This window comes from Acipenser ruthenus, chromosome 26 (assembly GCF_902713425.1).
Source record: "Acipenser ruthenus chromosome 26, fAciRut3.2 maternal haplotype, whole genome shotgun sequence".
Lineage (NCBI taxonomy): Eukaryota > Metazoa > Chordata > Actinopteri > Acipenseriformes > Acipenseridae > Acipenser > Acipenser ruthenus.
This window is the reverse complement of record NC_081214.1, coordinates 19127796-19155339: the sequence shown is the minus strand read 5'-3', so window position 1 is coordinate 19155339 and position 27544 is coordinate 19127796. Positions and strand designations below refer to the sequence as shown.

General features: G+C 41.4%; 1 protein-coding gene across 7 annotated transcripts; it reads right to left on the bottom strand.

Annotated features, from left to right (window-relative positions):
- Positions 1-2847: 2847 nt before the first annotated feature.
- LOC131701710 (transcription initiation factor TFIID subunit 1-like) lies at positions 2848-25850 on the bottom strand. Of its 7 annotated transcripts, none has more exons than XM_059001321.1 (42): positions 25496-25848; positions 24528-24694; positions 23979-24102; positions 23545-23661; positions 23054-23176; positions 22664-22905; positions 22128-22343; positions 21641-21856; positions 21327-21374; positions 20262-20484; positions 19814-19936; positions 19104-19271; positions 18216-18343; positions 17709-17816; positions 17380-17553; positions 16671-16844; positions 16169-16273; positions 15649-15849; positions 15349-15490; positions 15019-15149; positions 14791-14871; positions 14488-14637; positions 14261-14380; positions 13771-13946; positions 13234-13475; positions 12546-12753; positions 12294-12459; positions 11818-12029; positions 11402-11510; positions 10899-10997; positions 10142-10358; positions 9433-9500; positions 9025-9147; positions 8633-8725; positions 8435-8519; positions 8035-8102; positions 7830-7946; positions 7098-7220; positions 6674-6772; positions 6298-6454; positions 5349-5523; positions 2848-4311 (listed from the first exon to the last, which is right to left on the bottom strand). In XM_059001321.1, exons 2-42 carry the CDS (start codon positions 24639-24641, stop codon positions 4074-4076), a joined length of 6003 nt encoding a protein of 2000 aa, XP_058857304.1. In that variant the 5' UTR covers positions 24642-24694; positions 25496-25848; the 3' UTR covers positions 2848-4073. The 7 variants fall into 7 exon arrangements, with proteins under 7 accessions (XP_058857304.1, XP_058857306.1, XP_058857305.1 ...); XM_059001323.1 differs by having other exon boundaries at positions 10142-10319; XM_059001322.1 differs by having other exon boundaries at positions 24528-24691.
- Between the last annotated feature and the right edge of the window lie 1694 nt (positions 25851-27544).

Genomic DNA, 27544 nt, shown 5'->3' with positions numbered 1-27544 from the left:
ATTAAAATATTAGAGTTCAATTGATGTTGAAAATAAATTGATTAAAGGGAAGCCTATGAAGTGAATTACTGTAGATGGAAGCTGTGCGTGAAGAGAAACATGTGCTACACTCTTCCCTTGTTCAACTCCCGAATTGCTATGTTGCAGACTTTCTCATATTGACAAAAAAAAATCTAAGCTACACAAATGAGCTGCTGCTGTTTGTTTGTATCGATCCGTTTGAATGTATGGCTGAATAAATTCTTTCCACTTGCTTATATCACTTTTCTTCCAATTACCCTACTGCTGCAGTTTAATGCAGCACAAGCCCTCCCTATAAATAAAATGACTGCGGTATAGCTTGATAAACCAACAATGTAGTAAAGCATACTGAAAGCTTGGTAAAGCACAGTCAAGCATGGTAATTTGCAGATTAGTATGGTATAGCATTGCAAAACCATGGTTAACATGCAGTTAATTCAAAGTACAGGCATTGGAAAAGTTGCTAACAAGTCATAAACCACAGCAGCCAGAGGTGTACACTTGACAATAGTGTTAGGCAGCACCAGTCACATGCATCCATCTAGGCCAATCATATTAGTGCTCTCACCTTCAAAACAACATATGCAGAGATACCGCATCAATGCTTTGTGAATATAGTTAATTTAAATAAATCTCCAAAAGCAGCTTCTAGCACTGGAAGACGTTATGGCATTCCTTCCAACCAAGAAATCCTAGGTTCAAATCGATCCGGCTTGAGGGGGGAGTTATCGTGGCAGCGGTCAGGACAGCACTAATTTCCTTCAGCTTTTATGAACGCATAAAATCACAAGCAGCAACTTTATTTATTTATTTTAGTTTAAGTCAAAACCTTGAGAGTCAAGTTCTGAACAAGTTGTAGAGATCTGAGCCAGAGGAAAGTGTGCTGAGCTGCAGTATTTCATTTGATTGAAAGTTAACGGAGACAGGTTAGAAAAAGTATGGTGAAAATACAGGGAGATAGAATAGCCGTCAGGAACAATAATGATAACATTTTTAAATTTGAATTTGGAAAGATGAGCCTGTTCTGATTTCTCTTTGCACTAAACAGTTTGCCCAGGAACTGAAAACTCAGCAAGTGCATCTTCATTTATCTACCTGTTTCTATCTACACTAAGGAAGATAAATGTAGCAACACGCACAATTCATTGACTGCAGTCCACGGATTCCAAAACTGCAGACCCTGCTCTGGTATTCATTATGCAGTTCATTCTGTGAAGTGCTTTGAGAAACAGCAAGGCCTTACTGCAGGTGTTTGCTGCAGTGCTCAATGCAGAACACACCACCGAATGTCAAAATAAAAATAATAATTCCCAGTTCCTATAAACCTGGAATCTGTCTATTGATTTAGTGTTGATTTACACACCTGAGGGAGCCACAATGATGTTGTAGACAGTACAGTGTAATATGCCACTGGCAACAGGGGGATACTAATAGCACAGCCTGCTCCTTATAGTAACCAATGTCTTCTCCATGGTTACAAACACAGTTGAATATTCCCTACGATCCCAGTATTATTAAATACAATAAAAGCATGTAAATAAAATATAGTCTAAATAATGTCATTGTTTTAACTACATTTCAACATTAAACACAAATCATTGTATATACAGTTAACAATTTGATGACCACATTTTTGGATCCAGAGCCTGAGGGGGATGACATTTACTACTGTAGTTATTCCATGAATGAGACTAGCCAAATAACCCTAAAGTCCCCACTGGGGTCCAGTGGATTGTTTATAGCCAACCTCATGACTCATGAGTGAAATAACCACAGCACACTCTCATGGAGTACTCTGTCTAAAATAGCTAGAATAATATATATACTAAAATAAACTATATTTAAACCTGTACTTACAAGCAAAATTCAAGCTGATTTTCCTTTGATTAAAGCAATCTGTTGTTGGATTTGAAAGAATACTAGATTCAAGAACGATATATCCCCACGCAGCAGGATTATGAAAAATCTCTCAACACTTGTTCTATTAGGTCCTGTATTTAGTACATTTTCAGAACTGTCATACTGTAAGTGACAATGAAACAATCATGTTCAGCACTGATAACCAAGGTTCCTGGGTAGTAACATCAAATGGTCTGATGGTCACTAAATTCCTCCCCTTCAGTATCAGCAACACTAGATCCTGTCAGCACAATACTGTATTTATTTATTTATTAAGAAAATAATCCTCTTAATATAGTATCTGATTTTAAGGTGGTCTGGGCACTGTGGCAGTAAACACATTAAAATAATTCTATAAAAGAAAAATTCAAATTGAGAAAAAATATGACTTAATATTGGAACAGAAAAACCCAGAAGCACTCAATGATTGAAAACATTATAAAATGCAAGGAAAACATCAAAAAATAAAATTACATTAGAAGCTCTTTAAAACGGAATCTACTGCCATCTACTGGTAAAAAAAAAAAAAAAAAAAAAAAAAAAAAAAATATGTTCATGACACCCAGTCAGGAAAAGTATACTATATTGTCTTAATTGTAAGGTTTAAGATTTCTGTTCAGATCCTAGGATTATCCTTACATTAATTAGGGCCAGGTAAGACATTATTTGGTAAGTAATATGGTGTTTTTGTGTAGTTAATGCATATTTCAATGGTAATTCTGGAAGACAACTGGATGTAGTGTACATTTAAAGTTATGCAAAATGTAAATGTTTTAGATGCTGTACCTTTAAAAATGTAATATTCAACACAGTGTGTGTGTGTGTGTGCATAAAGAAAGATAAATGTATATAAATTAGCTAACAGATAACTAAGCTGAATAATTATTTTGTTTTAATTAATGATTAATTATGGCTATGACAAAGAGCTTGGGCTTATTGTTTTATTAAATGCATTTATATTCAAACCTGAACACAACTGCATACTATTTACATACAAATGATTCACCTTTATAATCCTTCTTAAAACACTGTTCGAACTGCAATAAAAAAGTTAAATAGACATAAATGTACAGAACAGAAGTTGGACTGTCGTGGGACAAAGATAATCCACATTATACAATTGTGACAGCTTTTATAATTTTAGGTTTCAACACAAAAATGTTACTACTGTCTATGAGACAGTTATGCAAAGGACATCATCTTAAAAAAAAAAAAAAAAAAAAGTATAATGCTGTACTTTGTTGCTTTAATAGCTCTGGTTTAGCCCAGCTAGCTTTTTGTGGCAGTGTGGTGTGATGGCTGTACAGGAGCCCCAAAGCCCCTGGTTCAGCCATTTGCAAATGCTCCTGTCCAGTACTGACTTCTTAACCTTTTGGCACAAGATTAACTCTTGTTTACTTATCACACCATAATTGTTCTACTGCCCATGCCACAGCCTTGTTGCCATTACATTTTCAAAGTACAAGGTGATCCTGAAGTCACTTTTGGTCAACGACACTTTGCGATGTATGAAGGGCAACCCACTTTAATGATGATCACCATGCTTCAAAGTGGCAATTAGTCCCCTCTAAATTGTGCTCCAAACACAACACAGTTATCCAGCCAGTAAATAGTCTCACATGATCCCTGTGAACCTCTTCCAGCAGTTAATCAATTAGACTTAGTTAACCATTTAGCATTTGGCCAAATTACTAGCACCTGATCATTTTGCAAGTGGACTTTACACCACCGAATTCTGAAATTCCAGAATTTCAACAGGAGTATAATTAATGTGTCAGTTTCAGTCCAGTTTTAAGCCTTGTTTGTGAAAAAAGGTACACAGAGAGATCAAGTAACTTAACCATCACTTCCTCTCAGGGTCACTTAAGACTGGGAAACCAAACCTGGATCTTTTGTCCTGCTTCACAGTCTTCAGCCACAACTGCAAGACCATGCCGTCTGGTTTATTTCACTAAGCTTGAGATCAAATCAGCAGGTGATACTGAATTTAAGACACAAGCTAACATGCTAACACATGGTATAATGAAGAAAATACACCTTTCTTGAGTATGAAAACATGCAACTTCAACAGTGTATGGAGTACCAAAAACAGTTGTCTTGTGAAGTTTTGTTGTGTTGTTTAGCTGTGGTTGTTTGTGTTCTGTAGACACTCCCTAGGGGTCAGAGTCCACGTCGCTGTCCACCCCAATGGAGCGGAAGTCCTCACTGTCCTCCTCATCCTCGCTCAGCTGCACTCGAGTGAGGACACTGGGTCCGCGGTGCTGCCTCGCCGCCTCTTCCTCGACTTCTTCCTCGTCCTCCTCTTCCTCACTGAGACCATACCCACCTGCACTGCTGAAACTCTGGGCTCGGTTATGAGACCGCGAATCCACATCCTCGTAACTCTCGTAGCTGAGAGGGAAAGAGGGGGAAGAGGTTCATCAAGCATGTAAAACACTAGGAACATTCAAAAGATTCCTTAGACTGCCCGCACCGCCTCTTAACCTGGTCATCGCATATTCAAAATAAAAGCTCAATAGTGGCAGTTGAGAGGGTCTGACATGCTGATGGGAAACTAGAAGATCTTACAAGTTAAAACAATTGTGTTTGAAAAGTCATTTGTAAGCAGTGATAAGTTGTAAAAGTTATTATTATTAGTTTATTCGGCACGCATTAACTCTTTCTTGCCCGATACTCCTTATAAGAAACATCTTTCATTTTGACAACTAAAGTTCCATTCATCAGGGTAGAGCTATATTTGGTTTGTAGCACCAGAATATTGGAATTCATGTCACTATCAGGATTTCCACACAGGTGGGATTGCATGGGAGTACCACCGATGAGTCTTTCTTTCTACTGGATGGCATCTTTAAGCCTGTCATGGGCTTGTGATACATCAGCGGCACCCTCTACACCAGTGGTGTCCAATCCTGGTCTTGGAGGGCCGGTGTACCTCCTGGTTTTTGTTCCAACTGCACCCTAAATGACTTAATTGGACCAATTAAGAGCTTATTAGAAGTTTAATTGGCCCAATTCATTAATTGTACCTGTAAGCTGACTGCGTAGCAAAAAGACCTTCGTTATATTGTTACAGACACTGATCTGGCGCCAGAAACGTCTAAAAGTAAATATCCTTCTTAATATTGCTGCGTAAGCCAAATACGAGGCTTATTGCTGCCACCTACAGGACGGGAGTGTACATTTATCTTGGCAGTTACATTCCAGAACAGTTTTTTTAAACAGGTATTTTACATCCATTTTGCTGCAGTGTAATAGATCACCACAAATATGCATGCCGGCATCCCTTTCCCATTCTGTGCATCTTGTGAACGCAAGACAAAATATTTTTCCATCCAATGGCTTATTTTGTGCCTACGAGGCAAAGTTTTGTGTTAACGCGACTCTACTACTTGTTATTAACCTGGGTCCCATGTTGCCCTTTCCCTTACCTGACGTTGCTGTCCTCCAGCTGCGATGGCTCTGCTCCGTCCCCCTCGTAGGACATCATGCTCTCATCATTATCCAGCCCCAGCATGGTGTTCTCTTGGTGGACATGCAACTGCTTTGGCCTGATGCTGCTTGACTCCAGGTCAGAGTCACTGCCACTCTCACTCAGGTGGATTGCTGAGGACACAATTGCAAAACCATCACCTCACTACTGCAACTTTCACTCCACTGTTGCTGTACAATCACCATGACCCACAAGCTCATGCATTATTTCAAATATTTTTCCCCCCAGGACAGACTAGTATCTCAGCCAATGAAGTATGTGGAATAACTTCTTGCATAAATGTCCATGCAAAGATTAATCAAATTTGGGCAGGCAATTCTGAAGATATAACCATCATTAAGCCATCTAAATCAGAGGTCACAATTCATGCAAGGTACTAAGAGCTTGCGATAAAGAAGAGACTGCTTTCATCCAAACTGTGTCTTATTATTATTATTTATTTCTTAGCAGATGCCCTTATCCAGGGCGACTTACAACTGTTACAAGATATCACATTATACATTATTTCACATTATACAGATATCACATTATTTTACATACAATTACCCATTTTTACAGTCGGGTTTTTACTGGAGCAATCTAGGTAAAGTACCTTGCTCAAGGGTACAACAGCAGTGTCCCCCACTGGGGATTGAACCCACAACCCTCCGGTCAAGAGTCCAGAGCCCTAACCACTACTCCACACTGCTGCCCTGTGTCTTATGATATAGCTAAAAATTACTCAATTAATACTGGCACCACCATTATTGTATCACTTTGAAAACACACTGTGATGAAGCTTTGAGTTGAAAAAATATCAAACAAATGTGAGAAGGTTTAAATACGATAAAAATAATAAACAAATTATATATTCTGCGCAGACAGCGAGAAGCAGACTGGATACTTACAGGAGAAGGGGTTGTCTCCTTCTTCATCGCTGGCATCATCATCGTCCTCTCCTTCAGACATGAGCAGATCCTGGTAAAGCACACTGGCTTGGGGCGGCCTCAAAGACCCTTCCTCTTCATCGTCATCGCCCAGATCCCCGTCACCGTCATCCACCTCCTAAGGGACAGAGCAAAGGAGAGCCATCAGCACAGGACCATCCCACCACATTCCCTTTGGGGATGGATTCCAAATGGAATTCTTATCTTAATTACTCCTCGACTATTCTTACAATATCTAGGATACCAGGCCTCAATATACAAACTCTGGGAGTGAAAGTCTAAAGAGAGAAATGAAAACATGACACCACCCCCCACCCCAATAGAGGTCCTCTCTTACAGGTGCAGGAGTCTTTGGTTTGCCATCGTCTTCCTCTTCATATCCTTCGATATCCACGTCGGACTCCTCCCCGCCATGCCGGCCACGTCTGTGACGCATCTGTGAGAGCGAGGGAGTGTGAGACACACAGAAGGATTGCAAGCGGTAGAGAGTTAGCAAGAGTGAAGGAGAGGAAAAAAAAGGGGGAGGAGTAGGAAGCAACTCAGCAAATACAGAGAAAAACAGAACCCTAACTTCCACCCCCAGTGTGGCTGTAAAGTTATTTTTCTCACTCTGAGACCTGGTCAAGGCCCTTTCTATCCTTGGGTTTTATAGACCTGAGCCTGTACCTGGATTTGATCCCTGTCCTACTCTAACCTGGGCAGCATTATGTCTCCGCATGTAGCGAATGCCAACTGCTCCAGGCTTTGGGAAGGCATCTCACCTGCAGTCCTCTCTTCTCAGGTGTGGTTGTCGGTGTGGCCATTGCAGACAGGTTGCTGTCGTCCAGATATAGGCTGCTATCTCTGGTCATGCTGAGGGAGGTGGTGTCATACAGGTCAAGGGGCTGTATGGAGAAATGGGACAGGTTTTGTCACTGAAGTGCAGCTTTTCAAGTAGCCAAACAAAGGGGGCGTTCCTGTCATAACCAATACACTCAGGAACAGAGAGGAAGAACCACACAGTCCTTTGTAATAGAACGTTTAAGAACAGAAACATTTAAAATAAAAGTTACAAAAGTGATCATTTCAGATTAAGGTAAAACTCGGAGGAAACATCTCTTAATAAAATACTCAATTACTTTTATATAGAATGCTATACCTGTAAACTTGTATATAACAAGGATTCCTCTAAATTTGTTGAGCCATGACTTACTTTTTTATGAAGCAATGTCTACTGTTTATTTCTAGGTTCATGTGAAAATCTTCCAAACAAGTATTTTAATGAAGATATTGAGAGAAATCTCTATTCATGTTCACATTAGTCTAATATTGTATTATTTTTAAAGATCAATTGATCAGAAAATGTTTACTTCCATCACATTTTCAAAACATAGGATTTTAATAATTAATCTTATTAGCACTGTAAAACATTGCACACTAAAGGGTTAACATGTTTAAATGATCAATCCTTTTTTGATTCAATGTGTGGTACAGTATTGGGGTGTAGAGGTTACCTGTGGCGTGTAGGGTCCGGGTGTCATGGGGTCAAGGCTTTCTAAGTCTGCAGCATCCAGAGCTGCCTCCTTGGCTGTGGAAATGTCCTTCTCCAGCTGAGTGAGGTGCTCATCATACTGAAGAGAAAGACAGAATGCACTGTTAGTGTGAGAGAAACACCTGGGGGGGGGGCTGAACATTAATATGCATGGATACGTTCCTTACCTCTGCCAGGGTCTGTTTGCAGACAGTGACAATGTCCTCAGCTGTTTTGGTGTAGAGACTGTCAGGGCCTGGCAGAGACAGGAAAGGGTTTGTATTTACTCTATTTAACTGGACTCCACACCGAGGCAAAAAGGGCATTCTATCACAGAGACAAGATACAGTGCTGCCTTGTTAAAAGGCAATATTTTACACTGCAGAATGGTAGTGTCAGCATGGCTCCCATTTGCCCCATAATGTCACTACACTAGCACTTGTAGTCTTAACATAACTTACACAGTCTCTTATCTGTAATAAATGGAATTGGAAAGTATGCTTTAAGTGTGTGTCTCTGTGTGCACGTTGCTCTTTAAGAACATCCATAAATCCCCCCCATCCCCACCCACACATTTTTTAAACTCACCATTATACTTCACACTATTTGTATGAATCAAGCTCACGTCGTACAGAAAAGCTTCTCGGTGCTGGTATTTGTGTTTAGAAATATTCTACAAGAAAAAAACAAAAAAAAACAGAATACATCAGTTGCCTAATTTCAACAGGTTCTTGTACTTCTGGTGGAACGATTCACGGGGATACAATGAACTCCACTAGCTGTTACCTTTCGGATGTTCTCCAGGTCCATGGGGCTTACAATCACTTTGTAATAATCTGGAACAAACTTCTTATTCACTGGATGGTGGAATGGCCATGACTAGAGCAGATAAATATTAAAAAGACATGTTATGTTATCCATAATTGTACCACAGAGCAGGTAAGTAAGATGCTGTGGTAAACAATCAGAATACAAAAGTAAACTAAATTGTGTAGTAATGCCTGAAGCCAACACCAATGCTTTCAGAACACTGTACCAATGTATCATTAAAAGATTATTGTTCTGTACAGAAATGTGCAACATTGGTACTGGATGAGATTACCAGAACCACAGAGAGCGGTGTTCCACCAACTGCAATCAGATACATTTCTGTCACATCTAATAAATCAAGGACTCACATCAGGCACCGCCATCATCTTCTGAGTGACAATGTTGTCAAGGATGAAGGAGAAGGCAACTTGGTCGTCATCGTCCAGCAAAGGATTAATAGCCTTCTCGAGCCGCACTAGCCTATCCTCTTTCTATTGGGGTGGAAAGAAAAGATTATTAGTACCCGTCACGGATTCTAGTGTTAATGAAAATTTCATCCACAACATTGGGATTTTGTAGCTTTAGTTGCATGGACTCTGCAGAGCTTATTAAACAGTGCACGGAAACACCATTGAAGAATGACTTCAACTACCTAACCCTTTTTAAAAAGTGGAATCAAGGTTTCCAATATAGAGGTGTGCGCTCATTAAAATATGTAGTATGTATCTTGAAAAGCTCCAGTGTTGGTATGATTTACAAGATCCCTGCAGACTGACCTCCTTCAGCTTCTCGTCACAGAGATCCAGCATGCACTGTGCAATCTGGGTCAGAGGATGCTTCGCACCTGCAACAGAAAGGACATACTGTTCAGGGAATATCTCCATGCATTCCACACAACACACAAACAGCTATATAAAAACTATAAGGACTAGCGACTAACAACTATTAGAAAGATAAGAGTCACATACAGTATTGTCACATTCCTCATCAAGAATTGCTTTATGGATCTCACACACACACTCACACACACACACACACACACACACACAACACCAAAGTCCATTCTCCTACCCTTAGTTAGCTGCATCACTTTGCTTAGTTCAGATTTTCACGCATATAAAAAGTTGTCTTGAAATAACTATAACACGGTAGAGTAGACTTGTGTGTCCCTTTCAGATCAAATATTTAACTCTCTTGTCATTCACCCATTCCAGACATACACTAAAGCAGGTTGGTACATCATGTATTAAGTATTGTTCTAATTGGAAAAGACTGTCCAATACATATGGTCTAGAGAGAAGGCTGCTCTAAAGAAATACAATAAAACGTAAGCAAACATCAAAATATTTGTGGTATGTTTGATAATGTTTAGACCAAACTTGTTTGTAGACTGGATTATGCAAGCTTGGCCCTCCATTGCATTGCTTGCTGTGTTTCCGTCTCGCTGTGCCATCACGCAGCAGCATCCCATATTCCCCAGCTTACCGTTGTAGGTGGCACTGTTTTTCACAATGAGCTCCACGTTCTCACGGAATTCCTCCCGTGACGGGTACATGCGCTTGCGGACATTCTCCCGCAAAGTCTGCAAGTCCATGGGCCGCGTGATGATTTTGTAATAATCCTTCACCACCTTGGCATTGACCGGGGTGTGAAAGGGATAGGTCTGGGAACGGCAAGCAGAGGGGACGTCAGAGAGCCGGGACTGGGGAGGGAATATACATGGAGAATGGGAATCCGGGAGAGAACACACAGGGAATATGGAAGACTGGGAGGGTCAGATGTAGGACATGAAGAGCCACACTGACAGACATAATACACTGTTTTCAACTAAAACAATTAAAATATTGAACTGATCCGATTTAAAATAGTACTTGTTAACAATTATTACTTTAAGCTTATTCACCAAACAAACAAAAACATCTGCCTGCACATTTGTTACCAGTAAATAAATGTCATGTTTTGTTTTTTGATCCTGCAGTTTCTAATTCCTATTTAAACAAGAAAAGTTTTTTTGTTGGTTTATAAATTACTATTAGCGCAGTTGAACTGCCCACATGATTTTTACACTGCCCACCCTTGGATTTCATAACCATTATTATAACTAACGCTGTAGAATGGATTTAATTTTACTTAAATCACCCCACTCTGTGAAAAGACAACGAGAACTGTTCCCAAGACTGAGCAATTCTGAATGCATTATAATCTAAAATCTATTTTTGTTTAAACTGGATGGAAGTCTTACATTTGGGTGGTCCCGCATGTCGTTAATGATCCCTTCGAGGATGGAGGAGAGGGTCACCATGGGGTCAGTCCTGCGCCGGTGGATTGATTTGTGTGGCCGCTGTGGGGTACAAACACAGTGAGTCAGTGCATAACCTTACAATAAAAGAGCCATGTTAGAGACTAAATATCAGGTTAAAAAAGGTTTCCAAGTACAACTTCAGTATTGTGGAGTACTCATTGAGGTGTATATCATTGACTGTTCTATTACAGTTATCAGGGCATTTTGTGCATGTTACATTGGGTAAGTCACCCTTATCAATCAACTGGCAAGCCGAAGATTTTGATGATCAAACTTCTGTGTATTAGGATAGACCTATCCCCACAATAATCTTAGGCTAGTCTGATAATACTGATCAGTGTAACAATTGTTCCATTTTCATGGAATGCCTGTAAAAGCCACACTAACATTAGGGGATACACTATCCCTGATATCAAGTATTCTGGGGTACACTCTTCTCTCACGTTCAGGTAGTCGCAGTGCACGGTTGTTCCCACACGACGCTTCTTCTTTGGGGGGAGCTGCTGTTTAGGGAACTTCAGGACCAGGGACTTCCTTCGCACCTCATCCGCACTGTGGAGCAGAGGAGCTGGTGAATAAGCTACTGTGCTGACCCTACTTATTTCTTTACCTATTCAAGTACCCACTTATTTAAATTAATTCTTAACATGTAATATTTTGATGACTTTCCCAACCATATATATTTGTCCACTTATTATTCTCTATCCTACCTCTTAATCTGAACTACCCCCTTCCAAATAATTCTCTACATACTTCTTCCTTTCTCTCAAGCAAGAAAAGTCGATAATTGAGAGCCCTTGAGGATGGATGCACATTAATCTCTACCTTGCCTTGCTAATGGAATAGCGAGGCCCCCTACCTCTCGATGAGCTGCTTGCCCAGCACAATCTTGGTCCCCTCCACTTTGATTAGCTCCTCGTTATCGTTATGGATCACTGTCTTCTCCAGCTCCTCCTCCTGCTCCTCAGTCATGGCAACCGGGTTAGAGGGCGGAGCGTTGGTTTGGTAATACAGCGGGCAGAACTTATTAGTTCTCATGTGACCAATGGCACCACAGGCGCCACACTTCAGCTGTGGGGATGGGAAGCAGGGTTAAAAAAGACGCAAAGCACTTACAATCAAATAAACACCATTTGCAACTGTTATAAAGCACAGTAACAAGTTTGGGAGGGGCTCAGAAAAAGTAGAGTATTATTTCAATGCACAAAGACCTGAAGGCACACTGGTGTGAAAACAGACAACTGTAAAATAAAAATATCAGTGACGCTGTTGAAACCTCTGAATATGGTTTGGCTACAGCAGAAGCAGCAACGTTCACTTTCTCTAATATTTTACCTTAAGGTCTGGTCGTTCCTTCATCTTCTTGGCTTTTTTCTCAGGCGGTCCCTTCATCTTGTCCTTCTCCTGGTTCCGTTTCAGTCGACGCAGCTGCTCTTGAATGCGCCGACGCTCCTTCCTCATCTCCTCCCGGTGCTGCTCGTCAAACAGGGCGAACTTCCGACTGCGACACGGAAAGGGGGGAGACGTTACATTATCACAGAGACATGAAGTCATGTGCCTGGCTCATCCTCTGCCCGTGACACTCACATGAAATCCTCGTCTTTGGTGGTTCGTATCCGGGTGTAGGCGTCGATGACGGAGGGTTTCCGGACAGTCTCGCAGCGCACATACTCCTTCCCGTCCTCATCGCGGAACGTGCGGTAGATTTTCAGGCGCCGGCCTGTAGCTGAGGAGTTGAGGCTGGTAACAGAGGAAGCATCATCGTCCTTGTGGGAGCCAGTTGAGAGTGCACTGGCTGCAGGGGCAAATAGGAAGTTAATTTTTAACTGTGACGACTTCTTTTTTTTTTTATTAAGAAATCTAAACTGACTTATCACCAAGGGAATTAGATATAGTGTGTATGTTTAAACTAGGTTGTTATTCAAATCATCTCTGTCTCATGTATTGAAAATTTGTCACGTACTGTTTCAGTTTATGTTAAGCAAAGTACATTCTTTAGCACAGGTTACTGATAATATCTGCCTGACTAGGCTGTATGTCACACTTACCAAACTTCTATTTTTACAAACATATAAAACTGTTATAATTTAGATATTTTGGCAACACAGATCCATAGAGCTGTGACATGTCGATCTCTGGGATTTTGTCCTGTATATTGTTAATAAAGCAGAACACCAGGCTTAAAACTCCTGCTGTTCTTTGAAGTCTTTGAATCTTTGAATGTAACGGCGTAGAGTATCTTGGTTTAGTTGTTAGGAAAGTAAGAGACACTCACAGAAGCCCTTGTGGTCTCTCCTTCCCTTCCTGCCCTTGTCCCTCTCTGGGCCGCTGTCCTCCCCCATCAGCATCCTGTGCAGCTCCTTTCTCTCCTGCTCCTCTCTCTCACGAGACAGCTGGGAGCTTGTCTTCTTGTTTTGAAGCATGTTCTCAATGTTCTTCCCCATCTCCTCGAAATCACTGTCCTCCGCGGAGCTACTGTCTGTGTCTGTCGACAGAATCTCTGCGGATTCCAGTACCCTGAGGTGAGGGGACACAAACATTTAGTGGGGATAGCCAGGATTTAGAGCCACTGCAGACCACAAAGCATAAGACACTGCAAAAAGGAAATGGATAAGATTGATTATAATTCCCAATTTCCCTTCCAAACATACATGTGTCTTGCTATATTTCTAATTACGTCACATTGTCCTAACTGATCCAAATAAACTCCATTTAGCACCTTGATTCTTAAGAAAATTAATGTTTCCAAGAAACTCTCTTTTTTTAATATTGTAGTCTCCTCTCTCCCCTCCAACCCTCACACACCACCTACTTGTTCTGCAGGTCAAAGATCCTCTGGCACTCCTCCTTGTATCTCTCCTGGTGTTCAGCAACAGAAAAGCGTGACCCTCTTGCAAATTTACTCATGGGGCCCTCCCCCGAACGAGCCTGCTCTGTTGACATGGTCCTAACAACGTCTATCACCTCCCAACGGGACAGCTTCTTAATCTGGGGGATGGAGCGACTGTTAGCCTCAGAATCAACCAAAACAGCCCTATAACCCTTGCAACAGTGCTCCTTAAACAGTTCTATACCCCTCACTAACCAGTCCCCATCCCACAAACCTGTAATTCCAGCAATAAAGCCCTTTCCACAGTACATATATAACCCCTAATTAGTCTCCTCCTCCAACACAGAAATCTCTGCAAGAACTCCACAAACTAGTGGTAGATTAAACAATTGTCACAATCTATTGATAGTTCACAATTCAATATGGCAATTTCTTTAAAAAAAAAAAACAACTGCATTCCTGAGCAGGTTACCTCTTCTTCTGGAACCCCGAATTTGCGCAGCAGCTGTTTGGCATTTTTAAGGGACAGGCGTCTCAGATCAGCATCTGTTCCAGTCACAGTCTTCTTCGCTGGCTGTGGCTCCCTGTCATCCTGAAAAAACGAAAACAATCATCAGTTCCTGGGATATGTCAAGACCTCATTACCCTATTCCCCTGATGCAATTCCCTGCAATTTTTTTAAAATCCCAGTTAACCCACCTTCTGCTGCGTGGGTTTGTTTGGAACTTTAACATAGGAGAACCCTTCCCCGCAGCCGGTGGGGTCAGCCACCCCCGTCACCTCCAGCAGGCACTTCCCCTTCATCGCTGCTATGAAGGCACGAGTGGTGTTCCAGGGAGCTGTCCGCACCTGCAAGAGACAGCAGAAATCCATTTTCACATTTACATTTAGACAACCCGTTTTTTTTATTTCATTATTTCTTGATTTACTTGTTTTCCACAAAATGTATTTCTAAGTTCTATAGCAAGCCTGGGTATTCCTATTTAACAATCATTTATATACCTCATCATCGATCTTCATCTGGAAGTCTTCCTCATTTTCCTCCTCGGGAGCGAAAAAAGATTTCTCTCCATATCCAGCGTCCTGTGTGAAGAGAATATTACATGATTCAATCAATCAAAACAAGCTACACTGCCACCATAAAATGTAACCATCCGAATAAACTGTGATATTTTAACCATTTACACAGAACCGAACCCGAAGCAAGAACAGACCCGAAGCAAGCTTTACCTTGAGTCTCTGCTCTGCCACTAGCATGCTGTAGTATGCGCAGCACTGTTCTGGGGAGACCATGGCTCGGATCTCCTCCTCTGTGGGCAAGCGGAAATCCGGCTTCAGGACCCACCAGTTAGAATCCATACCTGCGGAGGGCAAAACAAAGAGGTTACCCAATTACTGGTTAGAGTAAATCAAGACAGTCTACTTGAGTTTGTTTCTTTTAAGTTAAACCTTAATAATAACTAGAACACTGATGAAGACACGAGGTGAAACATTTGTCCAATGGACATGAGATATCTTTGAACAAATGAATTAGTGAATGGTCAGGGAAAAAGACAGTACCTGTCCGTTTAAAATCTGCACACAGTTTTAGCCTTTTCCTTATGCTGCTTTCAGAATGTGATGGAAACGCCTTCTTTATGTCCTCCATTCGGATTCGACGTGGCCGGTCTTTACTCTTCCAGAAGAGACGATAAATAAAGACCTGCAAAGAAGATGTGGCTGTGAGACTCCTATGGGTCTATGCTATTTAAGAGGTGCTATGTAGTTAACTGTGCCAGCAGGAGGAGCAGTTGAGTTATTTTTTGGGCTAAGAATTTACAGCCCCACTTCAATGCTGACTGAAATCTACAAAGAGGGCACCTGCAGGAAGTCTCGGATGTGTGTGTTGGCCCGTTTGGAGTTGGGCCCGGGCACCTCATACAGTGGGCACTGCTGCCCCACCACAAAAATGTCCACCAGCTCCCGGATGTAGTAGCCCTGTCTCGTCCGGATCACCAGAAAGTCAGTCTCTGGCATCTTGTGTAGGTATATGGGGACACGGAAAAGATTATTCTCAAAGGCCTGCAAGGAAAAGAATAGAAATTTCATTAGGGACAGAATTTATCATGGTAAGCTTTACTCTTTGTGTAACACACTAAACCAGCAAAGAGGGCAATTCTTAAAAGGAGAATGTTGCAGCTCAGCATAATCAAATGATCTTTTAATCATGTTAAGTACGCTGCACTTAAAGATTTACCCCCAGCCTGCCTCACCTGTCATCTGGATTTTCATTACTACTGGTCACAGGCGAGCAGGAGCTGGATTTTCTGAAATGTTCTTCAAAGTTCCACCCAGTCTCGTGACCCTCCACCCCACCCCACCCCTTTTCATTCCTTCCTACCTGCAGCAACTGTCCTGGATGGAGCGATCCCAGAAAGGGAGAGGTGTGGCAGTAGACAGTCTCTCCATATTTACAATCTGGTGCTCCTGGGTCCTTCCCAGGTTTCTGTTGAAAAAAAAATTAAGATCACTTTATTTCAAAACAGCAAAAAACACTATCTAAACCATGTATTGTATTGCAAAACACACCTATTCTAGTTATAATTCACCTGCAATATTATACAAACATGCAACCTACACTGAGAAAAACAGTAACTTTTTTCTGCATTTTGGTTCCCGAGTGATGTTCTCAAAACAGGTTAATAAGATTGCAGATCAATAATTTACAGAACAAGCAGCATGTGTTGGCACTATTAGGGCCTGATTTTCAAAGCTTGGTTGCCAAGTGTTGAAAATTAGGCCCTATGTCAGTGTCTGTCTTGTTATAGTCAAATGAACTGAATTCAAAATCATACCCTCAAATATTTTGAACTAAATCACTTGTGTCACGGTGCAGAACGTACCCGTTTGTAGTAGTTCTTGATCTTGGATGCCATGCCGACCTGCATCATGAGAGGTGGGTACTCTTCACTGTACTCAGCCAGGATCAGGTCCCCATCTTTACCAGTCAGGTCCTGAGCCGTGCGCATGAAGAACATGTCCCCGCCACCCGAGGCCTGCCTCTCCTGCTCCCGCACCTGTACTCCACGAGAGACACAGCAATGGGAATGGGAATAATGAAACAGACACAGACAATCTAGCAAAAATGCGGCCATGCATCACCATCTTTTGCAGTAAATTCTCATGTATGTTTTATAAAGAAAAACTTTACATAGGACAACGTGTTTCAAGATGCAATGCCTCCTGTGACAAGGCAGCGTGGTTCTCATCTTTGAGAAATGCTTTCCAGAAGCATTTCTTTGACAAGGATCATGTGACTATGCAAGTTACCAACTCCCTACTGGAACTGACACTTGCTTAAACTGTAAATGTTCTTGATATTTGTGCCAACAAATCGTGTTTGTAGAACATATTTCAACAGTGGAACCTCTTAATACAATATTTTCTTTCAGACTTTTTTAGCTGGAATGAAAATGTTTCCAGAACAGGCTTTCTTGTCAATGCTAGGCCAAATACATACGTCTACTGATTTTGCAACTGTCCGATATGGTGCAACTGTATAAAGCACATTGCATACGTATGGAGTAGCCGTGCCCTCCACCCATACAGTACCTTGGCTTTCTTCTTGATGTGTTTGAGGAGGGACTGGACAGAATGTGGCCCAGGCTGGGATAGCACTCCAAATGAGTATTTCTTCAGGGATGGCCGGTGAAAGAGACGCAGCTTCATGGGTCCCATGTGGGTAGGGAAGAAGGGCTGCCGGAGCTCCACTGCAGGGATAGAGTGCTGGGGAGGAAAAAGAAGCAAAAAGTCATTTGTAGGGAGTTTAACTTATCCTGAAACTAGTTTAGAACCGTATTTCAATTAAATCTGGGTCCTCATTGCAAATTGATGTAAATTAATGCATTCTGATTTCAAGACACAAACACTGCAAACTGTACCTGGATGATGTTGCCTCCGAAAGTGCCCCGCAGGCCCTGTTGTTTGGGGTAGTAGAATTCATCATTGGAGAGGTTCCAGGGGTCCTTCACCTCTGGCTGAGACATGTTCTGGGAAGACAGGGAGAGAGAAAAAGAGGTGCGAGTTGCTGTGGTCATTCAATAAATTCAGTAAGGTGATAGAAGCGTCTACTGTAGAGCAGCAACAAGGCTGGGTTATGAAAATACAGGCAAACCAAACAAAAAAATCTTTCACTGCATCCACTTATTTATATTTTATGAAATAACATAGTTTTTCATTCTCTGGATGTGTGAATAGTTAGAGTTAGAGTGTCATGACCATTATGAACCTCAGACTTTAGTCTTTAATTACCAAAATATACATTTACAATAATCAAAATCATGATCACAACAGTAAATAAAAAGAAATTAACTTAAAGAAAACTAAAGGAGTTAAAGATGAGATGTTTGGTGTTGTCCTTTACAGCAAACCGCTTCCCAGACACTGACCTGCTGCGGCTCGTCCTTGATGACCCCAGTCTTGCCCAGCAGGATGCGGCTCTTCTTCAGGGACGACTCCTTCTTGTTCTCCTTGGAAGGGGAGTTGGAAGTCATCTCCTCCTTCTCGTCAGGTATCTCTAGAATATCAAAATGAGATTGAGTGAGCAAAGGCAATAGGAAACGTATAAACAAATCTACTGTATATATAGGTTTGAATTATTTACACTGAATTGTTCATGAAAAACAAAGTGATGCATAAATTATGCAAGTAGATGTTATTCAGTGCTTGTTTATAGAAATATGAATATACCTTCATACAATATGACTAGGCCTTCACTCCGATAGGTACACAAACATGTTTATACTTGATTTGTCTTTTTGGGGACCAATCTGAAAACTACAGGTATTGCTGATAAACCTACATCAGCTTGGAAAGGTTGTTTCCTGCAACTTTCACTTTTAGGCCAGTGATACACAAGCAATTTTTATTGTCAATTCTAGTTGACAACAAGAAATTTAAACTGAATTGCTGTTGCTAAATGTGCCACATGCACACTGGACAATTGACAATTATTTTAAAATGGCGCCCGTTTGCAGTAAACTGTTTCAGCAGCGACTACAGTAATTGGAATAATTTTTAAGATGACGTCAATGTCGTTCCCCCAGGTTTGTGTTCCATATAGAACCCAATTGAACCTACTTTAAAACGGTCAATTATTTATTGATAGCCCATCGAAGCTGGAGTGGATAGCTCTCAAGGACCTGAGTTTTACAACCCTGGCTTAAGATTCAACAAACTATAATATAATGTGATTCAAAGTAATGACCCCAGAAAGACAAAACACTGGCAGAATGTAGTGTCTGTCTGTCTGTGAGTGAAGATGCAGCTCAAAGTACCAAGGATGATGTTCTCATCGTTGGGGTCGAGGGTCAGGACAGGTGGATAAAGTTTGCGATTCATGGCCTGGTCGTCCCAGATGATGTTATCCTCCCAACGGCCGTACACAAGCTCCTCGCTATCGATGGGGAAGATAGAGAACCAGGTGCGGTCATCCTCATGGAAGGCTGGAAGACAGTGGGACAGCAGAAAGTAAATGAAGGTCATCCAGTCCCCAGTACAAGTCTAACCCCAATCCCACACCCCAGTCCAGGCTCTGGATTTAAGTACATTAATCCCCTCTGCACCTCTTCATTAACAGTGTTTTGTACATCCTGCCCATTGCATGTCACGCAACTTACTCCTTGTAAGCACAGGGTTCTTATTAATGTATTAAGCTTTTGTGCACTTTTAACTCAACATATTAAGATATCTTACTGTGTTAAATAGGTTTTTAATTCAATTCTAATGCTGGGTCTGTTTTTGGCCAAGTTATTTATCTGATTTGGTACCATTGGTCTGAGGTAAAATGTGCAGTCACGTCAGTTATAAAATTAAATACAAGATTGATTACAACAATTTAAAACACTTCTTGACTGACAAACACTGTTATCATGCACTGCTCCTGAACTCCAGGGCACCTCAATGGCTACATTTCAGATTCCCTCTGCTATTCATGCACATGCTTTCAACCCCCCCTCCTCAACTCCAGTTATGTTTTTTCACTTACCTTGCTGTTCTTGAGCATGCTTATCTCTGCTTTTACTGGAGCCCTGGGTCCCAGGTGTCACTGATTTCTGGATTATTGGAGGAGGAGTGGGAGGCACCAGTAAGGAGTTACTCCGATTCAGACCTGCACAGAGGAACAAACAAGCCTGTTAAACTTGGGGAATTAAAGAAACACCTCTCAGAAACCTGCCCTTGGGACTCCTCATCTGTAACTTGGTAACTTGAGGACTGTGTTATACATACCTGTTACTATTTATTTATGTATTTCATTTTTTTTTTTAGAGGATCTATAATCTGATAATCCAAAAAGCACTACCTGCATTAGCACAGGGCAGAAAACTTAGGAAGCTGATTATCCTTCTTTACGCTTTAATCGTTCCCTTTTCTGGAAGTTGAAGGTGGTTTTTGTTTTGCTACGGCCTTAAACACGGAGAAGTTGCTGCGTTTACCCTGCTGTGCGTTGTACGCTGTGGCGTTCCTGGTCATGCTGGAAGGGAGCCAACCCGCGAGACTGGCCCGCTGGGTTTTGGTCCCTTTGTGCTTCACATCTTCTCCATTCCAGATGATGTCTTCCTCCCACTGCAGCTGCGTCACCATCAGGAAGTGCTCGTTCTCCAGAAGCTGTGGACTCTCCTCCTGCCTCCCATCGCCTTCCTTGCCTTTACAATCATCCTGCAAATAGGAGGAGACTTTCATCAACAGGCAGAGCTGCATTAAGATTCTAACAACCTACAATACCTAGGCCACAAGCGATTCAGACTCTCTACATTCCAATCTAGGCTAACAGAACATTCCTTTCCTCTCCCATGAAAACTTGCACCAACAGAAAACACTACAGCTACAAGAGTCTGTCAATAGATCACAATGTTCCCACTGAAGCCAAAACGTCTTAAAACACTGTGTGCCCCACTTAAATCAATGTCAATAGAACACTTTTACCAACAAAGGCTCTACATCAACAGAACACTATTCCCATTAGATCCACCTTATTTCCATTCATTTTTATATAAAAAGTTTAGATTATTTACATTGCTGATGCAAACACACTCTATTCACCAGATTTTCCCTGTTTTAAGGTTACTACATTGGGTTCCCATCAAGGCTATTTATGGATCTGGCCCTGTCTATTTGCATGAGTTACTTATTCTCTATAACCGGCTTGTACTTTGAGATCAGCAAATGGTCTCTTGGCAATTCCAAGAACTCGATTAAAAACCTATGGTGCAAATTTTATCCAGAATGCCGAGTCTGTCAGTATTTTAAATCTAAGCTCAAAGCTTATTTATTTGATTTGGCCTTTCCCTAGCGAACAGTTTGGGGTTCTCTTGGCATGACCCTTTACGTCAACTGTGGCAAAAAAGTTAAATAAATAAATAGCCTATAAGCGCCTAGTGTTTCTATGCCATCCCTACATTCTTGTTGAGGTCCACCACCACTTAACACACACGAAAAATACATAATGCCAACATAACACTGCATTAAAAATAAGCACCCAAACAACAATCATTTCCGACCTCTCCTTTTAGTTCTTCTGCTTCCTGCGTCACTTTAACTTCAATGTCCTGTACAAAGGAGAGAAAGGCATCTTACATATAATTAGACAGATTTTACTTTACCTTTATTGCATCTATAATGAGAATATGCCCACATACAAAACAACCCATATAAAACCAGTCTGGGCAAACTCTATTCTCCCATAACACCCCTTGCAACTTCATAATTGCTGCGCACCTCTTAATCACATTACTGTTGCTAACCACCCTCTCACACAGCACAGCTGGGTCCTAACTAATTATTGCGGTCTACAGCTTCTGTATTTCTGGATTACCTGTGTTCCTGAAGTCTGCTGCCCCTCCGCACTGCTCTCCTTCAATCTGAAACCGTAGTCGAACCCGGTCCCATCCTCAGGGACCCCCAGCATGTCATACCACAGCTGAGCAGGTCCGTACCGCCACTCCGCCACTTTGGGTCTGGTCTCTGCAACCTTGTCAGCATCGCCCGAGGCCTGCGAGAACTTTGACTCCACAGGAGCCATCATCGTGATCTGGGACGACAGGACAGGGACCAGACAGTGAGTACAGGCACCGTATTGCTTTGTATCATGTTATCATTTGAAAACTTGTTTAAATAGAGCACGTGGTTATCAATTGATCAAGCTTTTAAACAAAAACATAACATTTGTAATATCTGCTTTGTTGTTCACTAAAGATTAAAGGCAATTGAGACAGTGGAATGGTTCATGTTACAGTGCAAATGGAGTATTAGCAAGCTGAAACTGACCTTGTCAGAAACCTCTCCTACAACATATTACTGACCTCGTCATCGGAGAGACACTGCTCAGGAGGAGGGGGCGGGGCATACTCATAGCCCCACCCAGACTTCTTGTCTGTCCCCGCCTCCCCAGCTTCGCCCTCGCTTGGTGGCATGTCAGCCTGTGGCTCTCTATGTTTCTTCTTGCGCTTACGGCGGGCACTGCGCCACACTGAGGGCATGTTCTTCCCAGGGCCGAAGAGACGCAAGAAACGCAGCACCTGTTGGATCATTTTATTTTATTATTATTACTGCAAAATGCATTACTTCACTATTTAAAAATAAAAAGGATACCACCAATTAACAGTTATACAGATGGCCTCAGATTCATATTGAATTTGTAACACCATAGCAGTAACAGTTTATTGGAATTCATGTGAATATGCGCCCATGAAAAGTACACCAAATGCTTGGCCAATATCGTACAAGACTCTTGTGCTTTTGACAGCCTTTTCATTTAAAATGGTGCAGCAGTGCACTTTCACCAAAAAACAAAAAACATGGAGTGGTCCAGCAAGCCTTCCCAACCCCGGTATCTTACTCTGCCAGGACGGAACTCTGGGAAGAGCTCGGTGACATTGGGCAGTGTCTTGGTGGCATCCCGCTGCATGATCCCAGCCAGCGGCAGTGTTAGACTACTCTCCTGGCCCAGCCCTCCTGATCCCCGAGGAGTGCGCTCGGTCTCTGACTCGGAATCCGAGGAGCTGCTGAACTCCACCTTCTCCGTCAGTGAGGAGGGAGCGATAATGGAGGGGAGGATAATCCCGTCACCTTCATCTGGAACTGTAAAGAGGCAACAGAAGCGTTAGCAATCTGTGATTCCGTGTTTAACTTTATTAGACAAATATAAAAATACAAAAATGTTATATAGAAGCTTACAAAAAACTATACACATAGCACAAATTGGGAAAAGAGTGCATCAACCACTTACCACTGGAGTCCGGAGCTGTGGACTCCTCTTTCTTAGCTGGGAGGGAATGCGAGGGAGGAGGGGGTGGGGGCATGAGCTTCGAATCAATATCCTCACAGTCAGCATCATAGTCATCTTCATCATCTGAATGGAAATAACAAACAGTTTAACTACCAATCACAGACACATAAATACACAAATACCGTTAACTTGTCCTTATTTACTGGGCTGTAACTTTATATAAGTATTTACCTGTGATATAAGATTCTGAGACCATCATTTGGCATTCTCAAAGCAAACATCAGTGCCCGAAGGGAGCAAGGTGGCACAGTGCACTAACTTTAGCATTTCCCCTCTGGGGTCCACGTTTCGAATCATACTCGTCACAATGGAAATTAATCTGGAAGTCTCAACTTAGCCCAACAAATTCAGCAGCAACAACAAATGCAAAACAAAGAACAGAATAAATGAACAGAATAAATAAAACATCTGTTGACATCTGTTGTCAGTACCTGATTTTCTGAAGGGCTGCAGGCTGCTCATCGCCTGCCTGTATTTCCGGGTTTCATCCTCTGCCACCTCGCTGATATCAGAGTAATCCACAGCATCATCAGTACTCTTTACCCAGCCTGCACAGAGATGATCAGTTAGCAACCTGCCTCTGAGAGCCACAGTGACTTGCATTCAGACTCTGCAAGGATATCTACAACATGGGTTCTATGCCGATAAGGGGACCTGCATGTCAGAAGAGAACACATAGGCCATCCACATCTTGCTTGAGAGGTATGTGAAGGAGGTAACATTATTCAGAAGATCATGAAGAGACAAGTCCACCACCAATAGCAACAGCATACCAAAAGAACATGCAATGCAAAGCTCAAACAAAGGTTGGACAGTCAAGAGAAGATGTTCACTCTCCTTTCATTTGATTTGAGCCGTGCCTTACCTTCAGCGTCAGTGCTGGCGGGATCTTTCTCATCATCCTCCTGCTGCTCCTCATTCGCAGTGATTTCAGTAATGAGGTTCCCCAAACCCAGTGACCCCAGGCCAGCCAGGTGTTTCTTCGACTCCTGATAGAAAAGAGAAGATAAGTTGGAAGACTTTAGACTTGTTAATACAGAATATTGACATGCATTTGTATAAAGAGCACACATCGATTCGAATGGTCTACCAGAAAGTATATAAAATAACAAACTTCAGAAGCACTTGAATTTATTACAAATGGACCGTGTTTGTAAGTGGAAGTGTTCGTGTTTGATTTAAATTGTGATTGTAAAAGTATTTGAAATGTTTAGTATGAAATACATAACAGGATTGAATGAAAAAGTATGGCATATACTATAGTAGGCTTCAGGATCACTGGCTGCTGTGGCCACGCCAGCCCCCCCAGGGCACCCATGGAAACGAGATGGTGCATCTCAAGGGTTATCCTGGAGAGCAAACGTTTTCAATAAAATGTTAAATACAGTGGTTTCCAATAAATTGATCGACTCACTGTGTCGAGAACGCTGTCACCCTCCAGCTGCCCATCTTCATTGATGTTCCCAAAGAGAAACCCAGTCAGGGAGAAGGGGCGGTCCTGATCTTCATCACTGTCTGAGTCTGACATCCTCCAGCAGCTTCGCAGAACCTCTCCTGGGAAAGGGCTCTCACATCACACTGCTGAGGAGACGAGAAGAGTTCTAATACTGACACTCTCACACAGCATGTATCCTGACAGTGTTTACTAAGATTTTAACAGAAATATAAAGATATGTCATTTATGATGGACTGTATCTTTAGGATTGACAGCTGTTTAGATAAACAGAGCCCAGAGACTGTGCTTGAGCACTCGGCTCATAATATAGCATTTTAATATTCTTGGCCTATTTGCTTTTTAACTAAATACTGACATGTTTCACCACCAAAACACTGACAATAAGGCACAATACAATTAGAATAATAATGTATACCTCAATATACAATTTGTTCTGAGGGTCTGAGTATAAACGTTCCTACATTAGTTAATTGATACTGCACTGAGGGCTAAACCTAGCAAAATGTTTGAGCTGCTTTATCCCTTATATAACTACACAGGGATAAACAATAAACTGCAGAACATGTCACCTACATGAAGACAAATATGAAAAAGTTTAAAACGACTGCATGCAAACATGTTCAGACGTTTTCAGGTTAAGCTGTTATTCTTAGTTTGCGAATATAATAAATAGCTTAATGTCACAGTTGACAATACAGGAAATGAGCATAGATCACATAACTTGAAAATACATGCTACTGCACCAACCTACTGCCCCGGTACTGTATCTATGTTGATACTTAAAAGCATTGATTAGCAAAAGCATGCATTTCCTGTATTTCCATTCCTTCCTGCTTAAAATACCGTATGGCTCAGTCTTTACTCGTAAAATCAGAAACAGTAAAACAAACACAGTGGTGATTAATCAGAGCTACAAATATATTCACCTGAAAGCTCCACCGCTGAAGGCCGTGGATCCGCGAACTCGATTGCGTCTCCACCGGTTGACAAGACCGCTTCCCGGGAGCCTAATGATGCTCCAATTCCAGACGTTCGTTTCTTTGTCGTTCGGTGACGCAGTCTGGATATCGACTCAGATATTGAATACAACTCGGTGCTTCGCGGTTTGTTTACCTTTCTGACTACTACAGAAAGCAAATAGTATATAGATAGAAATAAGCTGACAATCTTCCTAAGCACTTCGGCCTAACTAGCGCTTTCCTTCAGCACAAAAAAGTCTACAACAACGTAATATTTGCAGCGCCCCTCTCCGGCCTACTGCGTATTGCCATAAAAAATCGAAAGAAAGAACAGGCGGCAATAAACAAAACGACGTGACAGCCATCTTGGAAAACATAAAAATAGATACAATAACGAAGTGGAATATTTATAGTTATTAATTTTACTTTTTTTCTTGCAAAGGACAATTTATTGATTGGGGTATTCTGCGTGACTGTCCCATCTTTACTAAACATTACAATGTTTAGATATGAAAAATACGTATTCAATTACAATGAAAATGATATGCTTTATTAATCAGTATCAGAATCCCGTATGTTTTTTTTTTTTTTTTTACTGATTACATATCTCTAAAAAAGCAGTAATTGTATTTTTATTTTATTTTAAATACCCCCCCTTTTTCAATTTTATCAGACATTTCTAAGGCGCCCATGCTCAAGTATAATGTTTTGCGGTAGAGTTACATCAGTAATTGATAGGGAGCTAGTTCCAGATTTTCTCAGTTTTAGCTAAATCATGCATATTTTAAGCCAGTTGCTGGAGCAGCACATGGGCATAAGTCAGGGTTGGGCAATTCTACTCATAGTGAAATGTAAAAATAATGATTTAGTATTGTTGGACTTGATCATAGGTTTAATTGGTTCAATATAATTTGTTTATTTGTTTATTTAGCAGACGCCATTATCGTAGGCGAATTACAGTGACTAGGGTGTGTGAACTATGCAGAGTCACTTACAACTACGTCTCACCCGAAACTAAGACGGGGCACAAGGAGGTTAAGTGACTTGCTTAGGGTCACACAATGAGTCAGTGGCTGAGGTGGGATTTGACCCGGGGACCTCCTGGTTACAAGCCCTTTTCTTTAACCACTGGACCACACAGCCTCCTAAAGACTTGAACTGGTGTTTTACATACAATTTCTTGTTTATGTTTTTATTTTTTTAAACCTCTCCATACCCTCAGGATAATAAATTAAATATTGTAGCCCCAGACCATGAAATAAAATGCTGTTAGTGCACTTTTTTAATAATAACTTTATTGCACAGGGGTTTCATGAAATGTTCTGCCCCATTAATAAACATGCTTTACAATATTCCAAATGTGTGTTAAGTGTTTGCTTACTTGGATGTAGTAGGGATGAAAATAAGACTCCTTTAGCAGTTCCTCCCATTCTAGATTTTGATGAGCTTTATTAGCCCCAATGTATACGTAACTAGCTGAGGTGTGTGTGTCTGATTAAACTCATTAAAACCACGAATGGTATACAACGGGGGTCTTATTTCCAGCCCTGTATAGTGTAGCTAATATGACAACTAGACTTTAAAAATTGAACACAATTGTGGGACATCTCATGGGTTAAAAAATAATAATTAGATGTATTTTTAATTATAATATGCCAAATTTATGTGTGAAGAAAACAATGTTGTTTTTATTTTAAACTAGTTATAGACCCTGTGTGCAAAAACAACATTTCATGAGTTTGGCAGCAGCTGTAGGCTGCACTTTGTTGTGGGTTGTGCAGTATAGGTAATACAGGAAATGTTTGAGTGAGGCCAGGTTCACAACCAGTAACAGGAACACTGGATAGGAAGTCCCAGAGAAAGGCCAGCAACCTCTCAAAGTGAAAGTGTTAAGAGCGGTTTACACCATGCACTGCTTCCAGTAAACGACCCGCTATTCATTAAATATGTATTACACAACACAAGTCCAGATGGTCCACAGGTACTCCTTAATAAATTACAATTCGACGAAAAGAC

Bases quoted from the DNA above. Each gene is read 5' to 3' on its own strand.
- LOC131701710 (XM_059001321.1), bottom strand. From the start codon at position 24,641: ATGTCAGACTCAGACAGTGATGAAGATCAGGACCGCCCCTTCTCCCTG. The intron at 14,381-14,487 runs GTGGGTTAACTG...TCGTTTTTTCAG, and splicing joins ACAAACCCACGCAGCAGAAG to GATGACAGGGAGCCACAGCC. The intron at 6,455-6,673 runs GTAAGAGAGGAC...TCTGTCCCTTAG, and splicing joins AACCAAAGACTCCTGCACCT to GAGGTGGATGACGGTGACGG.